The following is a 17,382-nucleotide window of genomic DNA, read 5'->3' as shown; positions in this document are numbered from 1 at the left end:
GGGAACGCCCAGCAGCCCCTGTCCCCCCAAGGCCATCAGCCTGAACCCCACTTGGGAAGGGCCCAGGGAGGGGCAGCAATGTCCTGGGGACCACCCAGCCCGCCTGGGGTCTCCCTGGCCCCTGGGGCACAGGCTACACTGCCTGTGAAGGGTGAGGAGGGAGAACCCCAAGTCTGGGTCCCCCAACTTCCTACCCCCACGCCCTCACAATTTCCCCGCTGCACACACCCTCCCATGCTCAAGGAGCTGGAAACTCGGGGCCCCTCCGTCACTTCCAGGCACGTCTTCATCCATCAAATGGAGGGGTGCAGACCCTGCTAGGACAACTCTGCCGGGAAGCTCCACAGGGGGCCTGGCCGTGTGCACCCCACAACCAGGGGGAAGGCTCCAACCCCTGCCCCCCAGCCCGTGCACCTCCCTTCGCCAACCGCACACAGCATGCAGGCGCAGCGGGGGCCACGGTGGGTTTATTGATAGTCATCACATTCTCACAGAACCAGCAGGAGACGCGGCACCGGAGCCCGCGGCACTACCTGCGGTACCAGATCTTCAGCCGTTTCTCCCGCTTGATCTTCTTCTGCAGCTGCAGGATCCCGTAGAGCAGGGCCTCGGCTGTGGGCGGGCAGCCTGGGAGTGGAGAGGGCTGTCAGCCTTGGGGAACTCGGTTTCCCTGCAGTGCAGGGCTCTGGAGGTCTTGGCGCTGGTGCCCACAGGGTGTAAACGGGCAGGGCACCTAAGGCCCCGCGCTGGCCATGCCGGGCCCAGGATGGGCAGAGGACCAGGGGCAGGGAGCCCAGGTGGGGCAACCCAGCAGCTGCAAGGCCCTGCAGGACAGAGTATTCCCTCGGGGGCTCAGGACAGCCCTGCACCCCAGGGAGCCACCCGGAGGGATGGCAGGCGGGGATGGCGCCCTGGTCCCAGAGCAGCCTGTGGGGAAGCAGGACCTTGCCCTGGGGCTGCTCGGACGTCCTGTGCCGTGACCCCTGGACCCGGGACTCCCAGCCCCTGTGCCCAGAGCAAAGGGCTCAGAGCCACAGGACGGGGGAGCGGCCAGCCCAGGGCAGACGGGCAGACAGGCAGCAAGCCAAGGGCCCCGGGAGGCCTGGGGAGAATGACACAGGGGCCGGTGCTGGGGCTGGGCCATTTCCTGGGGCGGAGGGAATAAACCGCATGCTGCCCCATCTGCTGACCCCCCAGTCTGCGCCAAGGGGCTGAGGGGCCGGGCGCACCAAGGGAAGAAGCCCAAGGGGGTGATGCCTGGGCTTGCCGAGCCAGCACCCCGGGCTCCCGGACTGGCAGAGCTGCTGGGCTCGGTGCTCGGCACACACTGACGCCGTTTGACAGATGGGGAAAGCAAGGCTCGAGAGGTGAGGCGTCAAGGTCATGTGTTAAACCAACAGTGGCAGTGAAAACGTACAGGCACCTGGTTCCCGATGCAGGTCAAGAGCCACGGGGCAGACTCCTATGCACCCCACGAGGCCCCATTCCTCTGTGCCCTCTGTGCTCCCCTGGGCTCAAGGCCTCCCCGGACCGAGCTCTGCCTGTGTGGCAAATTGCTTTTCAGAATGTCTGAACATCAGCAATTCCATGTGGCTCAACTGGGTCCCTTTCACACTTGAACCCAACTTCTGGGTAATCTCACAGTTCACTCGAGGAGCCCCTCAGATGACGAGGAAGGGGACAGCCTGGTTGTGTCCCTTTTCCTCCTGCACACGCTCTCCCGGAGGTGTGGCCGGCGAGGGGCTCCGGGTGGGGTGCCCTTACCTGGGACGTAGATGTCCACGGGCACGATGCGGTCGCAGCCCCTCACGACCGAGTAGGAGTAGTGGTAGTACCCTCCTCCGTTAGCGCAGCTGGTGGGGAAGGAGGCACCGCTGAGGGCGCTGCAGCCCGAGGACCCACCGGGCCCTCCTCACCTCACCCACACCCGCCCTCAGTGCAAGCAGCGGCCTGGGAAATCGGAAAAGGCAAGACGTGTCTGAAAACCCACAGAAGCAGCCAGAAATGACAAGTGGCTGCTGGACACTGTCCACAGGGAACAAACAAACACGCGGCTGATAAAACACACGGAAAAGCGTTCACCGCTGGGAGGAGCTTTCAAGGGCTGATACCCAGGGGTGGCGAGGGTCAGATCAGAAGAGGCTTTAACGGAAAGGCCCTTTTGAGTGTATGAAGTTGCACACTCAACGCTGTTGCGGTGGGTTGGATGCCACCCACGCTTCAATAAACTAGTTTGAGCTGGTGGGAGCCACAGCTGGAGCCCCCTCTGCAAAGCACCTGGGTGGCACGTCTAACCCTTCACCCCACTCCCGCTCTCTGACTCCAAGGCTTCTAGGGATCCGTCTGGAGAAAGGACCTGAAACCTGAGCTACCTCCGAGGACGAAGATGCCCAGCACAGCACGAATTCTAGCACAGTGAAGACAGAAAGCATTGAACATCCAACCAGGGACTGGTGAAGTGAGCTCTGGAATGTTCTACAGCTGCTCAAGATAAGTTATCAGTACAACCAGACAATGGAATATTATTTGGCCATAAAAAAGAACGAAGTTCTGATCCATGCTATGCATGGATGAGGCGTGAAGATGTCATGTTCAGGGAAATGAGCCTGATACGAAAGGACAAGTGTTGTATAATTCCATTAACATGAAACGTCTGGAATGTGCAAATCCACAGACAGGAGAAAGACTGGGGTTGCCAGGGGCTGGGGGAGCAGAATGGGGAGGGGCTGCTGATGGCTGCGGGATTTCTCTTGGCAGTGACGAAAATGTCCTGGAATCAGTGGTGCTGACTGCACAATTCTGGAATCGTATAAAAAACCCACAGACATGTATACTTCAAACTGGCGAACTTTATGGTCCATGAATAACATCTCATTAACAAACTACGTGAAGTTAAACCGTTTCTGGTGACACAGAGAAACGACTGAGAGACCGGCTGCTTTTAGGGGATGACTCTTGAGGACAGAGGGGCACGAGCAGTGTCCCGCCTGGGGTGGAGCCATGCACCTGGTACACCCCATTTCCAGTAGTCGCTGCCCCGTGCACCCCAAATGCGCGGCCTTGCTGGAGGGGAGGCTGCCTGCCAGGAGCCCCCTGCCCACCCCGGCCCCGCTCACCTCCCCATGGACACAACGTAGCGCGGCTCGGGCATCTGGTCGTAGACCTGCAAGAGACGGCAGGCGTCTGTGGCCGCTGGGCGCCGGGGCCGCGGGCAGCAGGGCTGGACCTACCTTGCGCAGCGCGGGGGCCATCTTGTTGGTGAGCGTGCCGGCCACGATCATCACGTCCGACTGGCGCGGGCTGGCGCGGAAAACCACGCCGAAGCGGTCCATGTCGTAGCGCGGCGCCGCCATGTGCATCATCTCCACGGCGCAGCAGGCCAGGCCGAAGGTCATGGGCCACAGCGAGCTCTGCGGGGAGGGGCCGTCAGCGGGGAGGGGGCTTCGCTGCCCAGCGGCCTAGTGGGGGCCCGGGCCCTTCAGGCAGCCCACAAACGCATTCTGCTTGGCCTGCGGTTATAGAACCCCAGAGAAGCATATAGAAAAATCTAGATTTCTAGGCCCTTCTGGAGAACAACACATCTGGCAAGCCCAGGCTCCCCGTCCGGGGGCAGTACCAGCCGGAGCCGAGTAACAGCTGCGCCTTCAGACACGCAGTGACTGCTGGGCCCAACGGCCCGTATCGGGCATGTGTCCAACGCCTGGGTTGAGCCCTTGGCCCAGTGCTGCCAAGAGAAACTTAACACATGATTCAACAAGCCCCAGAGATAGTGTGGAAAAAAACAAAGCCAGGGGAACCTTAAGGACGTGGCCCGTCCAACCCGACGGCACCCACACACTGCTGACCCCAAGCGGCGCTCTCCTTCGTCCAGGGCTCAGGGGTATGTGTGGCCAGCGGCTGCCCCAGTCCCTGCCACCCAAGGTGAGCTCTGCGGAGCAGGCCTGGACACCTCCGCAAGGGGGACTGGGCACCACTCGACCCGCCATGCCTGACCCCAAGCACTGGCCTCACCCAGATCTGCCTCCCCTGGAAGCCTGTTGTGGCCTAGTTTCCAGAGGATTCCACCCTGTTCCCTCAGCCTCCTGGGCTGCACCGGTGCCCCTGGCTCCCTCCCACCCCTGCCTACACATGTCTGGTGTCTGTGCCCCACAGTCTGTGCTCTCTCTGCAAGGGCCATCCTTGCCTTCTCCGTGTCTGGGTCTGAGACTGCGGAAGCCACCGTCCGCCCGTGCGGCCACCGCAGCCCAGGAGCGGAGAGCGCCAACCTGGCGGCTGCAAGGCATCCACTCTGGGTGGTTTACAATAAAGGCAGAAACAGACCAGCACCTGTGCCCAGGAACTGGGGAGCTCCGGCCCCTCACGGGGGAGCACTGCGCGGGCACTGAAAGGACTAGTTACAGAGATGGGGTGAGTGTTGTGGGAACACACAGACGTGTGACGGGCATCCACGGCCAGGGGCGGCGCAAGAAATGCCCGTGGCTGATGGCGGAGGGTTTAACTTTCTCTGAGAAGAATCGGCTCTTCTCAACACACACTACTATTCTAACCTAAAGTCACTTTCATGTTAAAGGAAACACGAGCAAACAGATACCCGGGAGGAAACAAGAGGGTAGTTCTCTGCCGTCAGTCCGAGAAGTGAGGAGTGCTGCAGGGAGCCTGTGACAGCGAGACGAGAAGTTGGGGCACAGAGAGCTGAGAGGCACGGGAGGAGGGGGCACCCCACGACCTCACAGGGAGACCCCAGGAGACTCCCGCCGTCCCCGTGGTCCCGGGAGGCTGCGCACGAGGCCGCAGCTGTGTGTGAGTGCGAGGGTGAGCGTGTGAGTGCACGTGTGGGCGCGCGCAGTGGGTGCCCTGCGGACGGAGGCGGGGGCGGGGCAGGGCGTCCACCTACCCGGCGCGCCCAGTTGATGAGGTCGTCCAGCTTGGCCACCACGTACTCGCCCCGGCTGCTGGGGAGCGCGGCAGGCTTGGGGACCACGGCCTTCGTCACAGCAGGCTGGGTGCTGGGCAGGGGGACACACGGGCACAAGGTCAGCCAAGCACCTGCCCCTGCCCTGGGACTCCGCCCCAGCAGCGTCCCAGAGGACAGGACACCGTGGGGGACAAGGGCAGGCGCAGGGTGGGGGCAGGCCAGGGCCAGGGCGGGCAGCGGAGGCACGGGCGGAAAGGGCCGGGTGGGAAGGCGGCCTCACCTGCTGGGGCCCCCGGCAGGCGCGGTCCGATGGACATCACGTGCCTGCACAGCTGCACCCACTCCGGAGCTGCTGGGGAGACGGGACCCCGTGTCAACAGCTGCCCTGGACCCACGGCCCCTTCTGGAGTGGTGACGAAGCCCCAAGTCCTCGGGTAGTGCTGGGCACACTCTTGCGCCAGCTGAGCGCTGGCCCCCCAGCCCACCTGTTCTCCTGCCACCACCCCACGCCCGCCCCGACCTGCCCTGCTCTGGCCTGTGGGCCATGTCTGCCGGGGAGACCACTGCCCCTTCTGCCCACCACCCCTCACCCCACCCCTCTGATGAGGGCACGGACTCCACAGGGAACTTCCTCGGGAATCCTTCCAGGAGAGTGACAGGCAACGGCACGACGATGACATGTGAGGGTGACCCTGGCACTGTTTACAGAAGGGGCCTCTGTGTGACTCAGGCAACGCGGGCCACGCCTGTCACCCCTTGGGCAGGCACCTGTGACACCAGGAGGCTCCAAATGCTGGACGGGCAGAACAGCAGCTGGGAACACCCCGTGACAAGGGGTGCCCCAGTATGGGGTCAGAAGTCTAGGTCTGGGGGCCCAATCGGCCGACTGCTTGTGTGAATAAAGTTTTATTGCTACTCGGGCATGCTCCAGCTGCTTTCACCTGCAGCAGCAGAGCTGAGCCCTCGCGCAGACGTGCATCCTGCGAAGCCCACGCTACTGACTCTCAGGCCCCATGTGGAAAAGGCTGCCCACTCCTCCTCCACAGGGCGTCTGGTTTTATTGGATGTTTTCCTGATTTTGCCAAATTTTTTTGTTTTACAGTGCACAGTACTTTCATGCTAGAACGAGTCTTGTTTAAAAAAACAAAAGTGTGCCCAAATCCGTGCCCTCCTCAAAGCCCTCTGGTCGCCCTTTCGGAAAGGCCTCTCTCCGTTCCCCTCCATCACGTCCCCGGCCCACTCACCGCAGCCCGAGGATCCGGAGCAGGCCGGGAGCTGCAGAGAGAGCACGCGGGTGGGGGTGAGTTTCCCGCAGCACCCGAGGTACAGGAGGGTGAACCCGAAACGCCTCTCCCGCCAGGTCCAGTTCCCAGGTGTTCTACCCTGACCCGGGCCTGCTCTCAGCCTCGGTCTGTCTCAACTCCCACTGAACGTGTTTGGTAAGGAGGGGTGGGTGAAGAATTTAACCTCGTCCAGAGAGAAGTCTGGCCTTCTTCCTGGGCTAACAGGCGGGGAGCTAACGTCACGGCTGATCGGAGGGCCTCGGTTCCCTGGGTGGGGCATGCGTCACACCGGACAGCCTGATGACAGGACTCAGGGTGGGGCCCGGCCACACAGAAAGACCAGACGTGTGGCTCAGGGTGGGGGCCTTGGTCCACCTGGAGACCGCCATCAGCCATCAGCTATGCCTCCCAAACACTGTGAACTCCGAGGCGCGGCTGAGCTTCCCCAGCTGGCATTGCTCCATGCGCACGGCCACACGTGGACTCGGAAGGAGCAACGTGTCCTGAGAGGCTGGTGGAGGCTCCGCCTCTGGTGCATCTCCAACCCTGCCCTACACGCTTCTCTCCTTGGCTGATTTCAATCTGTAGCTTTCCCTGCAATAAACCGTAACCGTGAGTGTAAGAGCTCGCGGTGGACTCCGAGTCCTCCCAGCGGAGGGTCGGTCTGGGGATCCACCCTCTGCCAACTCGCCACTGGTGTCACAAGTGAGGGCAGCCTCGTGGAGACGGTTCCCTCAAGCTTCATCGTTGGCCTTAATGCTGCACAGGGGGCTTTTAGAATAAGGACCAACATCTCTCCCTGCTTAGACCCCCGTCCTCCAAGGAGCCCCCGCTCACCCCAGCCGGCCACCGTCCTGTCCTCACACACACCAACACCATTCCTGCCTCTGGCCTCTGCACTCACTGGTGCCTCCACCTTCTCACGGGCCAGGGGTCAGCCCCAGTGGCCCGAGCCCCAGCCCTGTCTGTCCCACCACCCTGTTTTATCTCCTTCTGACCTTCTGAGCCCCCACCCAGCAACTCCAGGGCCCCCTGCGTGCCCTGCTATAGGTCTTGGCCGTGGCTGTGCTGGATGCCTAGACAGCACCCCACAAGCCTGTCTCCAGTAGACGACCCCACAGACGACAACCACATTCCAGGCCTTGGGCAGGGGGTCGGAGGGTTACAGACCAAAGCTGAACAGGGACCCCTCCTTCAGCAACTGGCAGATGAGGGAAAGACAAGGCACGGCCCACACCGTTCTGCCCAGCCAAGTGTCCCAGAGAGCTGCTAGCTGTCAGGGAAGACAGAGGTGGCAATACTTCCAAATGGAGGCCTCCGCGGAGAACATCCTGGGTGGCAGAGCCTAAAACATGTGTAGAGTGTCACCAGGCAGCGAGAGGCACGCAGGGTGGAGGTCCCCGAGGGATCTGGAGGCATAAAGATCCTGGCATGTAAGGGAAAGCCAGGAAGTCTGGGTGTGGGGCATGGCAAGGAGGTGAGACTCAGAGAGAGGCTTCGGCCAGCCCGGGGAGGCCCTAGGGTCCAGGGCAGGGGTCTGCTGGCTCCAACTGCTACAGGCCACAAAGCCATCTTTCTCCTCCGAAATGCTCAAGCCCGGATGGATGAACCACCACATCCAACCCTAACCTTCCACGGGGCCTTCTGTGCGCAGCTGCCCCATCTGGGCTGCTGATCTCCAAAGGACACGGCCTGTGCCCAGGATTCCCGATACCTCCAAGGTGAGGCAGAGAGGACAGGCTTGAGAAACACTGCAAACCGGGCAGCCGTGGGCTCCTGGGGAGCTACCTCTCTCCATTTCCCCATCTGCGTAAGCTCATAGCAAAATAGAGATTTCCAGATGGGGTCCTCTCATCCCGGCCCGAGAACTTGCATGGGAAAGAAAAAACCCTCTTGGTAGCCACCAACTGCTTACAGAAAATCAAAACCCTGTTCAACTCCGTGTAGACAGCAAACCACAAAAATAAAAACAGGATGTTTTGGTTGAATATCAAAAGATGAGATGTAGATAGACGAAGGTTTAGAGAAGAAAACAACGGCAGAGAAAAGATCTGAAAAACTACAAGAAACTCAAGACCCCTATAAGGAAAAAAGTGCGAGGACCAAAAAAAAAAAACAGTTAACCCAGATCTGTGGCTTTTTTTTTGCCATCAGAAATCACAGCCATTGGCTGGTCGGGGCTGCAGGCATCCGAGTAACGTTTCCGCTTCTCACTGCTTCACACCGACAGGCGCTGCCATCCCCGGGCTGCACCCCGTTATGCCGGCAGCCGGGTCCCCCGACAGCGCGTGGGAGCCCGGCCCGGCCACCCCCGCGTGTCCCCCGAGCGTCCGGGCGCCCGTCGAGGACGCGGCTCAGGCCCCAGCTGCGCCGCGGGTGCCCGTCGCCCTCCGGGGCTGCTGGCGGAGGGGACCCACACCCTGCCCGGGCCCCGGTCTCCTCGCGGCCGGGTGGGTGCGACCCGCGCCGCGCCCCTGTCCCGGCACTGGGGGACCCCCCGGCGCTGAGCGGCTGCGTCGCGCCTAACGGGCCTACTTTCCCGCCCGCTACCGGGGCGCAACGGCGCAGCCCGACCACCGGGGCCCGCCGAGCGCGGACGCGGCCGGAGCGCACGGAGCTCAGCCCCCGGCCCGCCGCCCCCGGCCGCGCTCACCCGCCAGCGCCGCCATCTTGGCCTCGGCCTTCAGACAACCTCGGCGGCGCGTCCCCACCAGCGCGCCGGGTCCGGTCCGCCGCCCAAAGGCGCCCGGCGCGCGCGCAGCCCGACTCGGAAGGTTCCGCCTCGCAGCGCGTCCCCGAGCCCAGCCCCGGGAAACAGGCGCGCGCGGGCCGGACCCCGCGCCGGGGAAGGAGCACCGCGGCCGGTGTCCTTCCCCACGGGGCGAAGTCCAGGCTCAGGCCGGGGGCCTCGAACCACCAACCATCACGGAAAGGCTGGAAAGTGACCGGTCCCGCCCCTCCCGGCCGCCCAGGGGCCTGGAGCGAAGCCCCGAGGGGGAGGCACCTGAACTTGCCGCCTCCCGTCCCCTCCCAGGAGCGCCCACCTAGACCCGGCAGCTGGGACTCGGGGGCCCTCCGCCACCACCAGGCGCCCATCAGATGGAGGGGTGCAGCCCTGCTAGGCGACCCCGCCGGGAAGCTCCACAGGGGACCGGCCGTGCGCGCCCCCCCAGGGTCTGCATCAGCCCCAGGCGTGCACCTCCCTCCGTCAACCGCGCACAGCACGCGGGCGCAGCAGGGACGCGGTGGGGTGACTGACAGCCATCACCCTCGCAGAACCGCAGGGGACGCCGACGGGGTGCACTACCTGCAGCACCGGATCTTCAGCCGCTCCTCCCGCTTGATCCTGCCCTTCAGCTGGATCCTGAACTCGGCCCGGGCCTCAGTTCCCACCCCAGCTCACTCCTGGGGCCTCGGTTTCCCTGTCTGGGGAGGCTGGGGTCTCCATGTCTGGCCAGGCCGTGGGGAATCCTGACCCCTTTCTCCAGTCCCAGCCTACAGGCCTTGGTTCTGACAAAAGCTTTCAAAGTACAAACATGGCCGAGGCTGAGGTCCCCAAGCTCGACTCCAGGCCAGAGTCTGGCTGGGCCTGGGTGGCCTGGCAGAGGCCAAGGGGCCGGGAGAGCTGAGTGGGGTGCCACCCGATTGGGCAGGGCTGCACACCCCACCACAGGCCCCTCACTTAGCTCCCCCAGGGCCAGGCCTGGGCTGAGGCCTCGGAGGGACACAGCTTTTCCCAAAACAGGCGGGCCTGGAAAGCACATGACAAATATTTGCTCAAGGTTAACCCAATCAACATGATTTTCGAATTAGCTGTAATCAAACGTCAAAACATGTTTCTTCTAAGAAGGAACTGGATGCGAGTTTAGCTTTTCTGGACGATTCCGATCAACAAGCCCCACAAGCAGGTTGTCAGAACCCACACGGGGGAGCTTCCGAGCCTGAGCAACACACGCCCAGTGCCATGGGAACCTCAGGCACACAACCAATAGCTTAGTCTAAGAATAACCCAGGTAGGAAGTGGGATATACTTACACTAAAAGAGTATTGGTTGTTACTCAGCATTCAAATTGATGTGGGTGGCGGGCTTTTTTATTTGCTACATCTGGCCACCCTGGCCACCATGGCTCTGAGGGACTCTCTCGCATCCTCCCGTGAGGGCCAGGTCTCGGGGACAATGACCTTGACCTCCAGAATGTGTGTTTTGTTTCTAAAATAGTTTTGCAGCTTTTTGGGTTTTGCTTCTATTAGGCTGAACCGTAACAAACTGCTTTTCAAAATGTTTGGACAGCAGCAATCCCATTGGCTCAACTGGGTCCCTTTCACACTTGGATGTGTCCAACTTCTGGGTAATATTGCAGACTGTTCAATAGAGGAGCCCTCAGAGGAAGACGGAGGGGACGGCCTGGCTGTGTCCCTTTTCCTCTTGGATCAGAAGAGGCTTTAACAGAAAGGCCCTCCGAATAGCAAAGGTTGTCAAGGTCAAAGAGCCAGCGTTGGCGGGAGGCCCAGCTGGAGGCCCCTTCTGCAAAGCTACTGGGCAACGTGTCGAAAACCTTCACAATGGTCCCGGGGTCTGACTCAAATTGAGCCTCAAGGGATCCATCCCAGGGAAATGATCTGAAATAAAACATATCTTTAAGTGTGAAGGCACACAACACGGAAAAATGAAAATCACCGGAACATCCACCACCTGGGGACTGGTTAACATGAAATGAAGCTACGAGTCCATCCATACAATGCAGGGAAGAGCTGGGACACGCGACGACATGACGGGCCTTGAAGACGTCATGATGACAGAGATGAGCCAGACACCGAAGGACAAGTGTTACATAATTCACTCACATGACGTATCTAAAATAAGCCAATTCATAGGCAGAAACTGGATGAGGGGTCACCAGCTGGGGTGGGCCAGGGGAGCCACTGCTTCCTGGGTGCAGAGGATCCAAGGGGAATGGAAAGGATTTGGTGACGGATGGTGGAGATGGTAGCACAACTGGGACATCTCGTGGTCTGAGAACTGAAAATTTGCAGCCTGATAAACCCCTGTTGAAAAAGCCAACCCGTTCCTGGCACGCTGCATTCCAGCGGCTCGAGCAAACCGAATTAACTTCAATAAAAAAGTTGACTAAACAACTTTTAATGAAATGGACAAATGACCATACAAGACTGGCAAGTTACAAAGATGAGAATAAAACCATCTGCGGAGAAAGGCTCACTGGCAGAAACGGGCCCGGCTGCTTTTGGGGGACGATTCTTGAGGACAGAGGGGCATGAACCGTGTCCCACTTGGGGTGGAGCCACGCACCCAGTACACCCCAAGTTTCCAGTAGTCACTGCCCCGTGCACCCCAAACGTGTGGCCTTGCTGGAGGTGAGTTTCGCCTCCACAGCCCTGGGAAGGCACCTGTCAGGAGCCCCCTGCCCGCCCCGGCCCTGCTCACCTCCCCATGGACACGACGTAGCGCGGCTCGGGCATCTGGTCGTAGACCTGCAAGGGACGGCGGGCGTCTGTGGCCGCTGGGCGCCGGGGCCGCGGGCAGCAGGGCCGGACCTACCTTGCGCAGCGCGGGGGCCATCTTGTTGGTGAGCGTGCCGGCCACGATCATCACGTCCGACTGGCGCGGGCTGGCGCGGAAAACCACGCCGAAGCGGTCCATGTCGTAGCGTGGCGCCGCCATGTGCATCATCTCCACGGCGCAGCAGGCCAGGCCGAAGGTCATGGGCCACAGCGAGCTCTGCGGGGAGGGGCCGTCAGCGGGGAGGGGGCCTCGCTGCCCAGCGGCCTAGTGGGGGCCCGGGGGCCTGAGCCAATGGACCATTTGGGCCACAGTGTTTAGAGAAACCCAGAGGCTCATATAGAAACATCTAGATTCCTAATCTTTCCTGGGAAACAACCCGTCTGGCAAGCTCAGGCTCGCCCTCCCGAAGGCCCAGGGAGCAGCACGGTGCTGCAAAGAGCTACTGTCAGCCAAGCAGGAGGAGGGTTGAGTATAGCAAAGAGACACCAGTGCCCTTTAAAGGCACAGCAGGAAAAACGTCCCGTCCCTAGTCCTAGGTGGTCAGGATTTTTACAGAGGAGGGTCCGTACTTTGTAGTTAAAAAATGTACTTCTACCTTAAATGACAAAAAAGAGGAAAGAACAGAAGCCCAGAGAGGGACACGCAGAGAAGAGACGCAATCACCTCGCCCAGGTGTCAGAAGGATGGGTGGGCTGGGGGGCCCAGGGAGAGCCTGACAGTGAACTGAGAGCCAGGGTGCAGGTGCCAGGGGCAGATCCCAAGACCCCATGAGGTGCAGGGGGGGTCTGTGTAGACGGGGACGGGACAAAGGCTGCAGCTGTGTGTTCTGCATGTGCGAGGGTGTGCGGGTCACGTGTGGACGTGCACGTGCATGTGTGTGAGCAGCGGGTGCCCTGCCGACGGAGGAGGCCGGGGCTGGGCGGGGCGTCCACCTACCCGGCGCGCCCAGTTGATGATGTCGTCCAGCTTGGCCGCCAGGTACTCGCCCCGGCTGCTGGGGAGCGCGGCAGGCTTGGGGACCACGGCTCCGGCCTTTGTCTCGTGCTGGGTGCTGGGCAGAGGGACACATGGGCACAAGAGTCAGCCGAGCACCCGCCCCTCCCTGGGGACCTGGCCCCCAGCAGCGGCTCGAGGGCAGGCCCCGGGGCCACTGGGTGTGGTCAGCCCTTGGCCTGACAGCGACAAGCCTGCTTGGGCCTGGCAGAGGTCTAGCGCCCGGCCTGGGCTCAGCACCCACCCGCTGAACAGAGCAAAGACAGACAGCATGGCTGCCTCAACCTGCTTCACGTGGGCCCCACTAGGGGCTCATCCTCTCGGGGACGTGGTTTCCCCATCAGGAAAGCAGGGGGCTCAGGGCCACACTCTGTGGACAGGGCCGTTCTGGCTTTGGGGGTGTGCAGCCAGGGGTGGACCCAACTGCCGGGACCAGGCAAGGCTCTGAGGGCAGGGCCTGCAATTCACCCGCGAACCCCAGCATCTACAGCATGTGGGACAGGGGAAGGACGGGGTGGGGGTGGAGAGCCTTCCCAGGAAGGGGGCCTCACCTGCTCGGGCCCAGGGCAGACAAGCTCTGATGGCCACCTCGTGCCCACACAGCTGCACCCACTGTAGAGCTGCCGGGGAGACGGAACCTCATGTCAGGGGCCATCCCCAGACCCCACCCCACCGCCCCCGTGGAGTCCCTGTTCTCCCACAGGACCCCAACCCTGCAGACCACACCCACTGTGGAGACCACCCCTCCTCCACCGTCTACCCCCAGTGCAGCTGGCATGCCGCAGCCCTGCACCCATGCACCCACCCCTCTGTGACGGCAGATTCTACAGTTTCTTCCAGAATGTGCCAGGAGATCCACAGGCCAGCACCTCTGGTGCTTTACAGAAAACATCTGCCGAGGCTGGCTCTGGAGGGCGCCTGGTTTTCACTTCACACTGTACTGATTTTGCCAATTTTTATTGTTTGTTTTACAATGCACATGTATTTTATAGCTAGGAAAAAAGCCTTATCAAAAAAAAACCCCACCACGCTGCCCTCCGGAGGGGCTGCACCGTTCTACTTCCCCAAAAAGAGTGAATAGGTGCATCTTCCTCTCCTCTTCTCCAACACTTGCATCTTTCTGTTTATTTTTAAAAAGTTTTATTCGCACACCTACAATCCATTCTAAGTGAACAATCAATAGCTCCTAGTATAATCACAGTTATGATTGCATCATCCCAATCTATACGGAACATTTCTTTCATCAATAAGGAGAAAAAAAAAGAAGGATAAAGAATAAAAAAAATAGATTGTAAGCTCTTACAGCAGTCATCTATTCCTGAGTTTTCACTATTACTTAAGAGGTGTTTATTTGGTACAAAATTTATATTCTCTGTAGCTCATTTTCCAATTTAACCCGTATGGTCAGTTTATTTAAACAACATAATTACATGGAACGTAGAATAGGGAATGAGATCTTGTAACTCTGTACAGGATAATGTAATACCCTGATACACTCCGGAGTATTTTGGGCAGAAAATAAAAAAGTTATCTGCCAAGTCCCCTTGAGGGACCAGAGAGAAATGTGGAAATACTAAGTTTTTTCACCTGGGGAATTCCTGATATTCTCACAAAATTGAGAACTACCAGTTTAGTAAGCCAGGCCCTCGATCTTGGGTCTTGCCCTAATGAAGCCTGTTACTGCAAAGAGGCTAAGCCTACTCATAATTGTGCCTGAGAGTCACCCCCAGAGAACCTCTTTCGTTGCTCAGATGTGGCCTCTCTCTCTAGGCCACCTCTGCAGGTGAACTCACTGCCCTCCCCCCCTACATGGGGCATGACTCCCAGGGGTGTAAGTCTCCCTGGCAACGTGGGACATGACTTCCAAGGATGAGCCTGGCCCTGCATCATGGGATTGAGAATATCTTCTTGACCAAAAGGGAGAAAAGAAATGAAACAAAATAAAGTTTCAGTGGCTAAGAGATTTCAAAGGCTGGAAGTTATTCTTATGCATTATACAGATATTCTTTTTTAGTTTCTAGGGTATTAGGATAGCTAGAAGGAAATACCTGAAAATGCTGAACTGCAACTCAGTAGCCTTGATTCTTGAAGACACTTGTATAACTATATAGCTTATAGCGGTGCAACTGTGTGGTTGTGAAAACCTTGTGACTGACACTCCCTGGATGCAGTGTATGGGCAGGTCAGTAATAAAATAAAATAAAATAAAGATAAAATATACATAACTATAAGGGGTTTTTATTTTTTTCTTTATTTTGGACTAATGAAAATGTTCTAAAATTGATTTTGGTGATGAATGCACAACCATATGATGACATTGTGAGCCACTGATTGCATACTTTGCGTGGACTATCTGGTGTGTGACTATATCTCAATATAATTGCATTAAAAAAAAACAAAACATAAAACCAAAATCTGTCCACATCCATCCCCTCCCTGTTGGCTTCCAGATGCCCTTCTCTCAAGAGAACTCTCTCTGCTCCTTCCCGTCGTGTCCCTGGTCCCACGAGGACGGTGGCAAGGGCCTGCCTCCTGCCCTGACAGAATCCCAAGGAGGTCAGGAGTCTGGACGAGTGTGTGCAAATCCTTTCCCTCGACAGGTAAAAAATGAGTTCTGTGGGCGCTGAGCTGGGTGGCCGGGGGCTCCATCTTCGGTCTGCACAAGCCGTTCCCTAACTTGCAGTGTGACCTTCAACACGTGCCTCGCCCACTCTGGGCCTAGCGCGTTGGGCTGGACGCCGGTGAAGGGCCGTCGGAGCTCTGAGTTTCCATGAGACCCCTCGCTTGAGGCCTCCCGACAGGAGGTCAGGAGTCACGGATGCGGCACTCACCCCAGCCCGAGGATCCGGAGACGAAGCAGGCCGGGAGCTGCAGAGAGAACACCGGAGTTACAGGAGGGTGAACCCCAAACCCCTCAGGCCCCATCGCCACACTCGGGGGCCTGGATCCCCCCGCTGGGTCCAGTTCCCAGGTGTTCGTACCCTGACCCGGCCCCGCTCCCGGCCTCGGTTGCTTACTCTCAACTCCCACTGAACAAACCAACAGTGAAGAGGGGGGTGTCAGGAATTTAACGTCGTCCGGAGAGAGCTCCGGCCTTCCTCGTCGGCTGATGGGAGGGGATCTGACGCCATGACCGACTGGAGCGCCCACCGGGAACCCCGACGTGGGATCTGGGGCGGGCGCTGACCCCGGCCTCCGCTCGCCTTACGTCCCCACCGGGCTTCCGGACACAGCCACCCCCTGCGTTTCCTCCGGGCGCCGCATCCGAGGAGGGGTCCAGGCTGCATGAGAGACCCGGGGCCGCCTGTTCCGCGAGCGGCCGTCGCGCTCCCGGGGCTGCGGGGGGAAGGAACCGCCGGGCCCGGTCACCTCGCGGTCGGGTGGGTGCGACCCGCGCCGGACCCCTGTCCCCGGCACTGGGGAGCCGCCGGCGCTGAGGGGCTGCGTCGCGCCTAACGGGCCTCAGTTTCCCCACCCGACGGGGCCTGACCACCGGGGCTTAGACCCGGGTCCGAGCCGCCCTCCGCGGCCCGCACTCACCCCCAGCGCCGCCATCTTGACCCGGGCTTCAATTGACCGCCCCGGTCCGTCCCCCCCAGCGCTCCGGGTCCGGGTCCTCCGCCCAAAGGCGCCCGGCGCGCGCGCGGAGCCCGGAGTCGGAAGGTTCCGCCGTCCGTTCCTCTTACGGTCCCCGGGAAACAGCAGGAGAGCAGGGCGCGCGTGGGGACGGACGACCCCGGAGTCAGGGAAAAAGCGGGGCGGTGCCCTCTTGTTTCCACGGGAGGGAAAAGCACGTCCCTGGGTGGGCTCGAACCACCAACCTTTCGGTTAACAGCCGAACGCGCTAACCGATTGCGCCACAGAGACACGCCGCGGGAGCCTCCCGGCGCCGCCCTATGAGCAGCGCGCGCCCGGCGTCGGGGGCGGGGCCTCCGCAGGAGGTGGGGCCGGCGCGAGATCGAGGCGCGGGCTGCCGCGATGGCTCCTCCGGGAGGGCGTCGGGCTGGAGACCTAAAGTCCCCTGGTTCGAGTCTGGGGCTTGGCAAGCCTTTTGTGGATCCATCCTTCCTGGGGTCTCCCTCCAGAGTGGCTCTAAGGCTGCTCCTACCCCACCGAAGCCGTGTTCCTCCTCATTATCAGCTTGAATGTTTATTTTGTTGTTCATTTAAATAAGCTTTGTCCCTTAGATTGGCTGCATTAGGGGAAGGACACAAGGACAGTGGAGTGGGCGCCATGTACCCCCACCCAGGCACCCCTCTGGTCCCAGTGGGAAAACCAGGAGCACTGGGCTATTGTTGGCTGAAGCCCCCACTTCCCGCAGTGTCCCTCACCCTCCGGGGACCCGAGGCTCCACTTGGCTGGGGCGGCTGCATCCAGCTTTGTGGGGTGCCTCGGTTAGGGTTTGTGTGATGTCCACCTCGTGGAGCGGGTGTGTGTCCCTCTGGGTGGGCAGCGGCTGGGCTGAGCCCCTTCCCACAGGCCACGGGGACCCGGCCAGGGGTTCTAGCTACCGTGTTGTCCAGCCTCGTGGCGGAAGGGCCCGGGCAGGGGGCCGCTCTGGACCCTGCCTCGTCCCCTCCTGTGTCCAGCCAGGCCTGGGGTGTGCAAGTGAGGCAGGGGGCGAAGGGGACTGCACGGTGCCCCGCAACCCAGGTCATGTCAGAGGCTGA

The 17,382-nt window shown here is 60.4% G+C and overlaps 2 protein-coding genes and 1 non-coding gene across 5 annotated transcripts; all 3 read right to left on the bottom strand.

The window, feature by feature from the left end:
• Positions 1-447: 447 nt before the first annotated feature.
• NDUFS7 (NADH:ubiquinone oxidoreductase core subunit S7) lies at positions 448-9,309 on the bottom strand. Of its 3 annotated transcripts, none has more exons than XM_037823847.1 (8): positions 8,852-8,993; positions 6,160-6,190; positions 5,196-5,267; positions 4,895-5,006; positions 3,231-3,410; positions 3,117-3,163; positions 1,765-1,853; positions 448-627 (listed from the first exon to the last, which is right to left on the bottom strand). In XM_037823847.1, the coding sequence occupies exons 1-8, from the start codon at positions 8,865-8,867 to the stop codon at positions 530-532; spliced, it is 645 nt and encodes a 214-aa protein (XP_037679775.1). In that variant the 5' UTR covers positions 8,868-8,993; the 3' UTR covers positions 448-529. The 3 variants fall into 3 exon arrangements, with proteins under 3 accessions (XP_037679775.1, XP_037679777.1, XP_037679774.1); XM_037823849.1 differs by having other exon boundaries at positions 5,196-5,264; XM_037823846.1 differs by lacking the exon at positions 6,160-6,190 and having other exon boundaries at positions 5,196-5,264; positions 8,852-9,309.
• A 5,691-nt stretch (positions 9,310-15,000) lies between these two features.
• Positions 15,001-17,370, bottom strand: LOC119525202. Its single transcript, XM_037823803.1, has 4 exons — positions 17,190-17,370; positions 16,253-16,694; positions 15,916-16,048; positions 15,001-15,580 (listed from the first exon to the last, which is right to left on the bottom strand). Exons 1-4 carry the CDS (start codon positions 17,368-17,370, stop codon positions 15,518-15,520), a joined length of 819 nt encoding a protein of 272 aa, XP_037679731.1. The 3' UTR covers positions 15,001-15,517.
• TRNAN-GUU lies at positions 16,506-16,579 on the bottom strand. The gene has a single exon. It is a non-coding gene; the product is annotated as a tRNA-Asn (tRNA).
• Positions 17,371-17,382: the final 12 nt, after the last annotated feature.

Source organism: Choloepus didactylus (genome assembly GCF_015220235.1).
Source record: "Choloepus didactylus isolate mChoDid1 chromosome 25 unlocalized genomic scaffold, mChoDid1.pri SUPER_25_unloc1, whole genome shotgun sequence".
Lineage (NCBI taxonomy): Eukaryota > Metazoa > Chordata > Mammalia > Pilosa > Megalonychidae > Choloepus > Choloepus didactylus.
The sequence above is the reverse complement of the archived record's forward strand: the minus strand, read 5'-3'. Positions and strand labels throughout refer to the sequence as shown.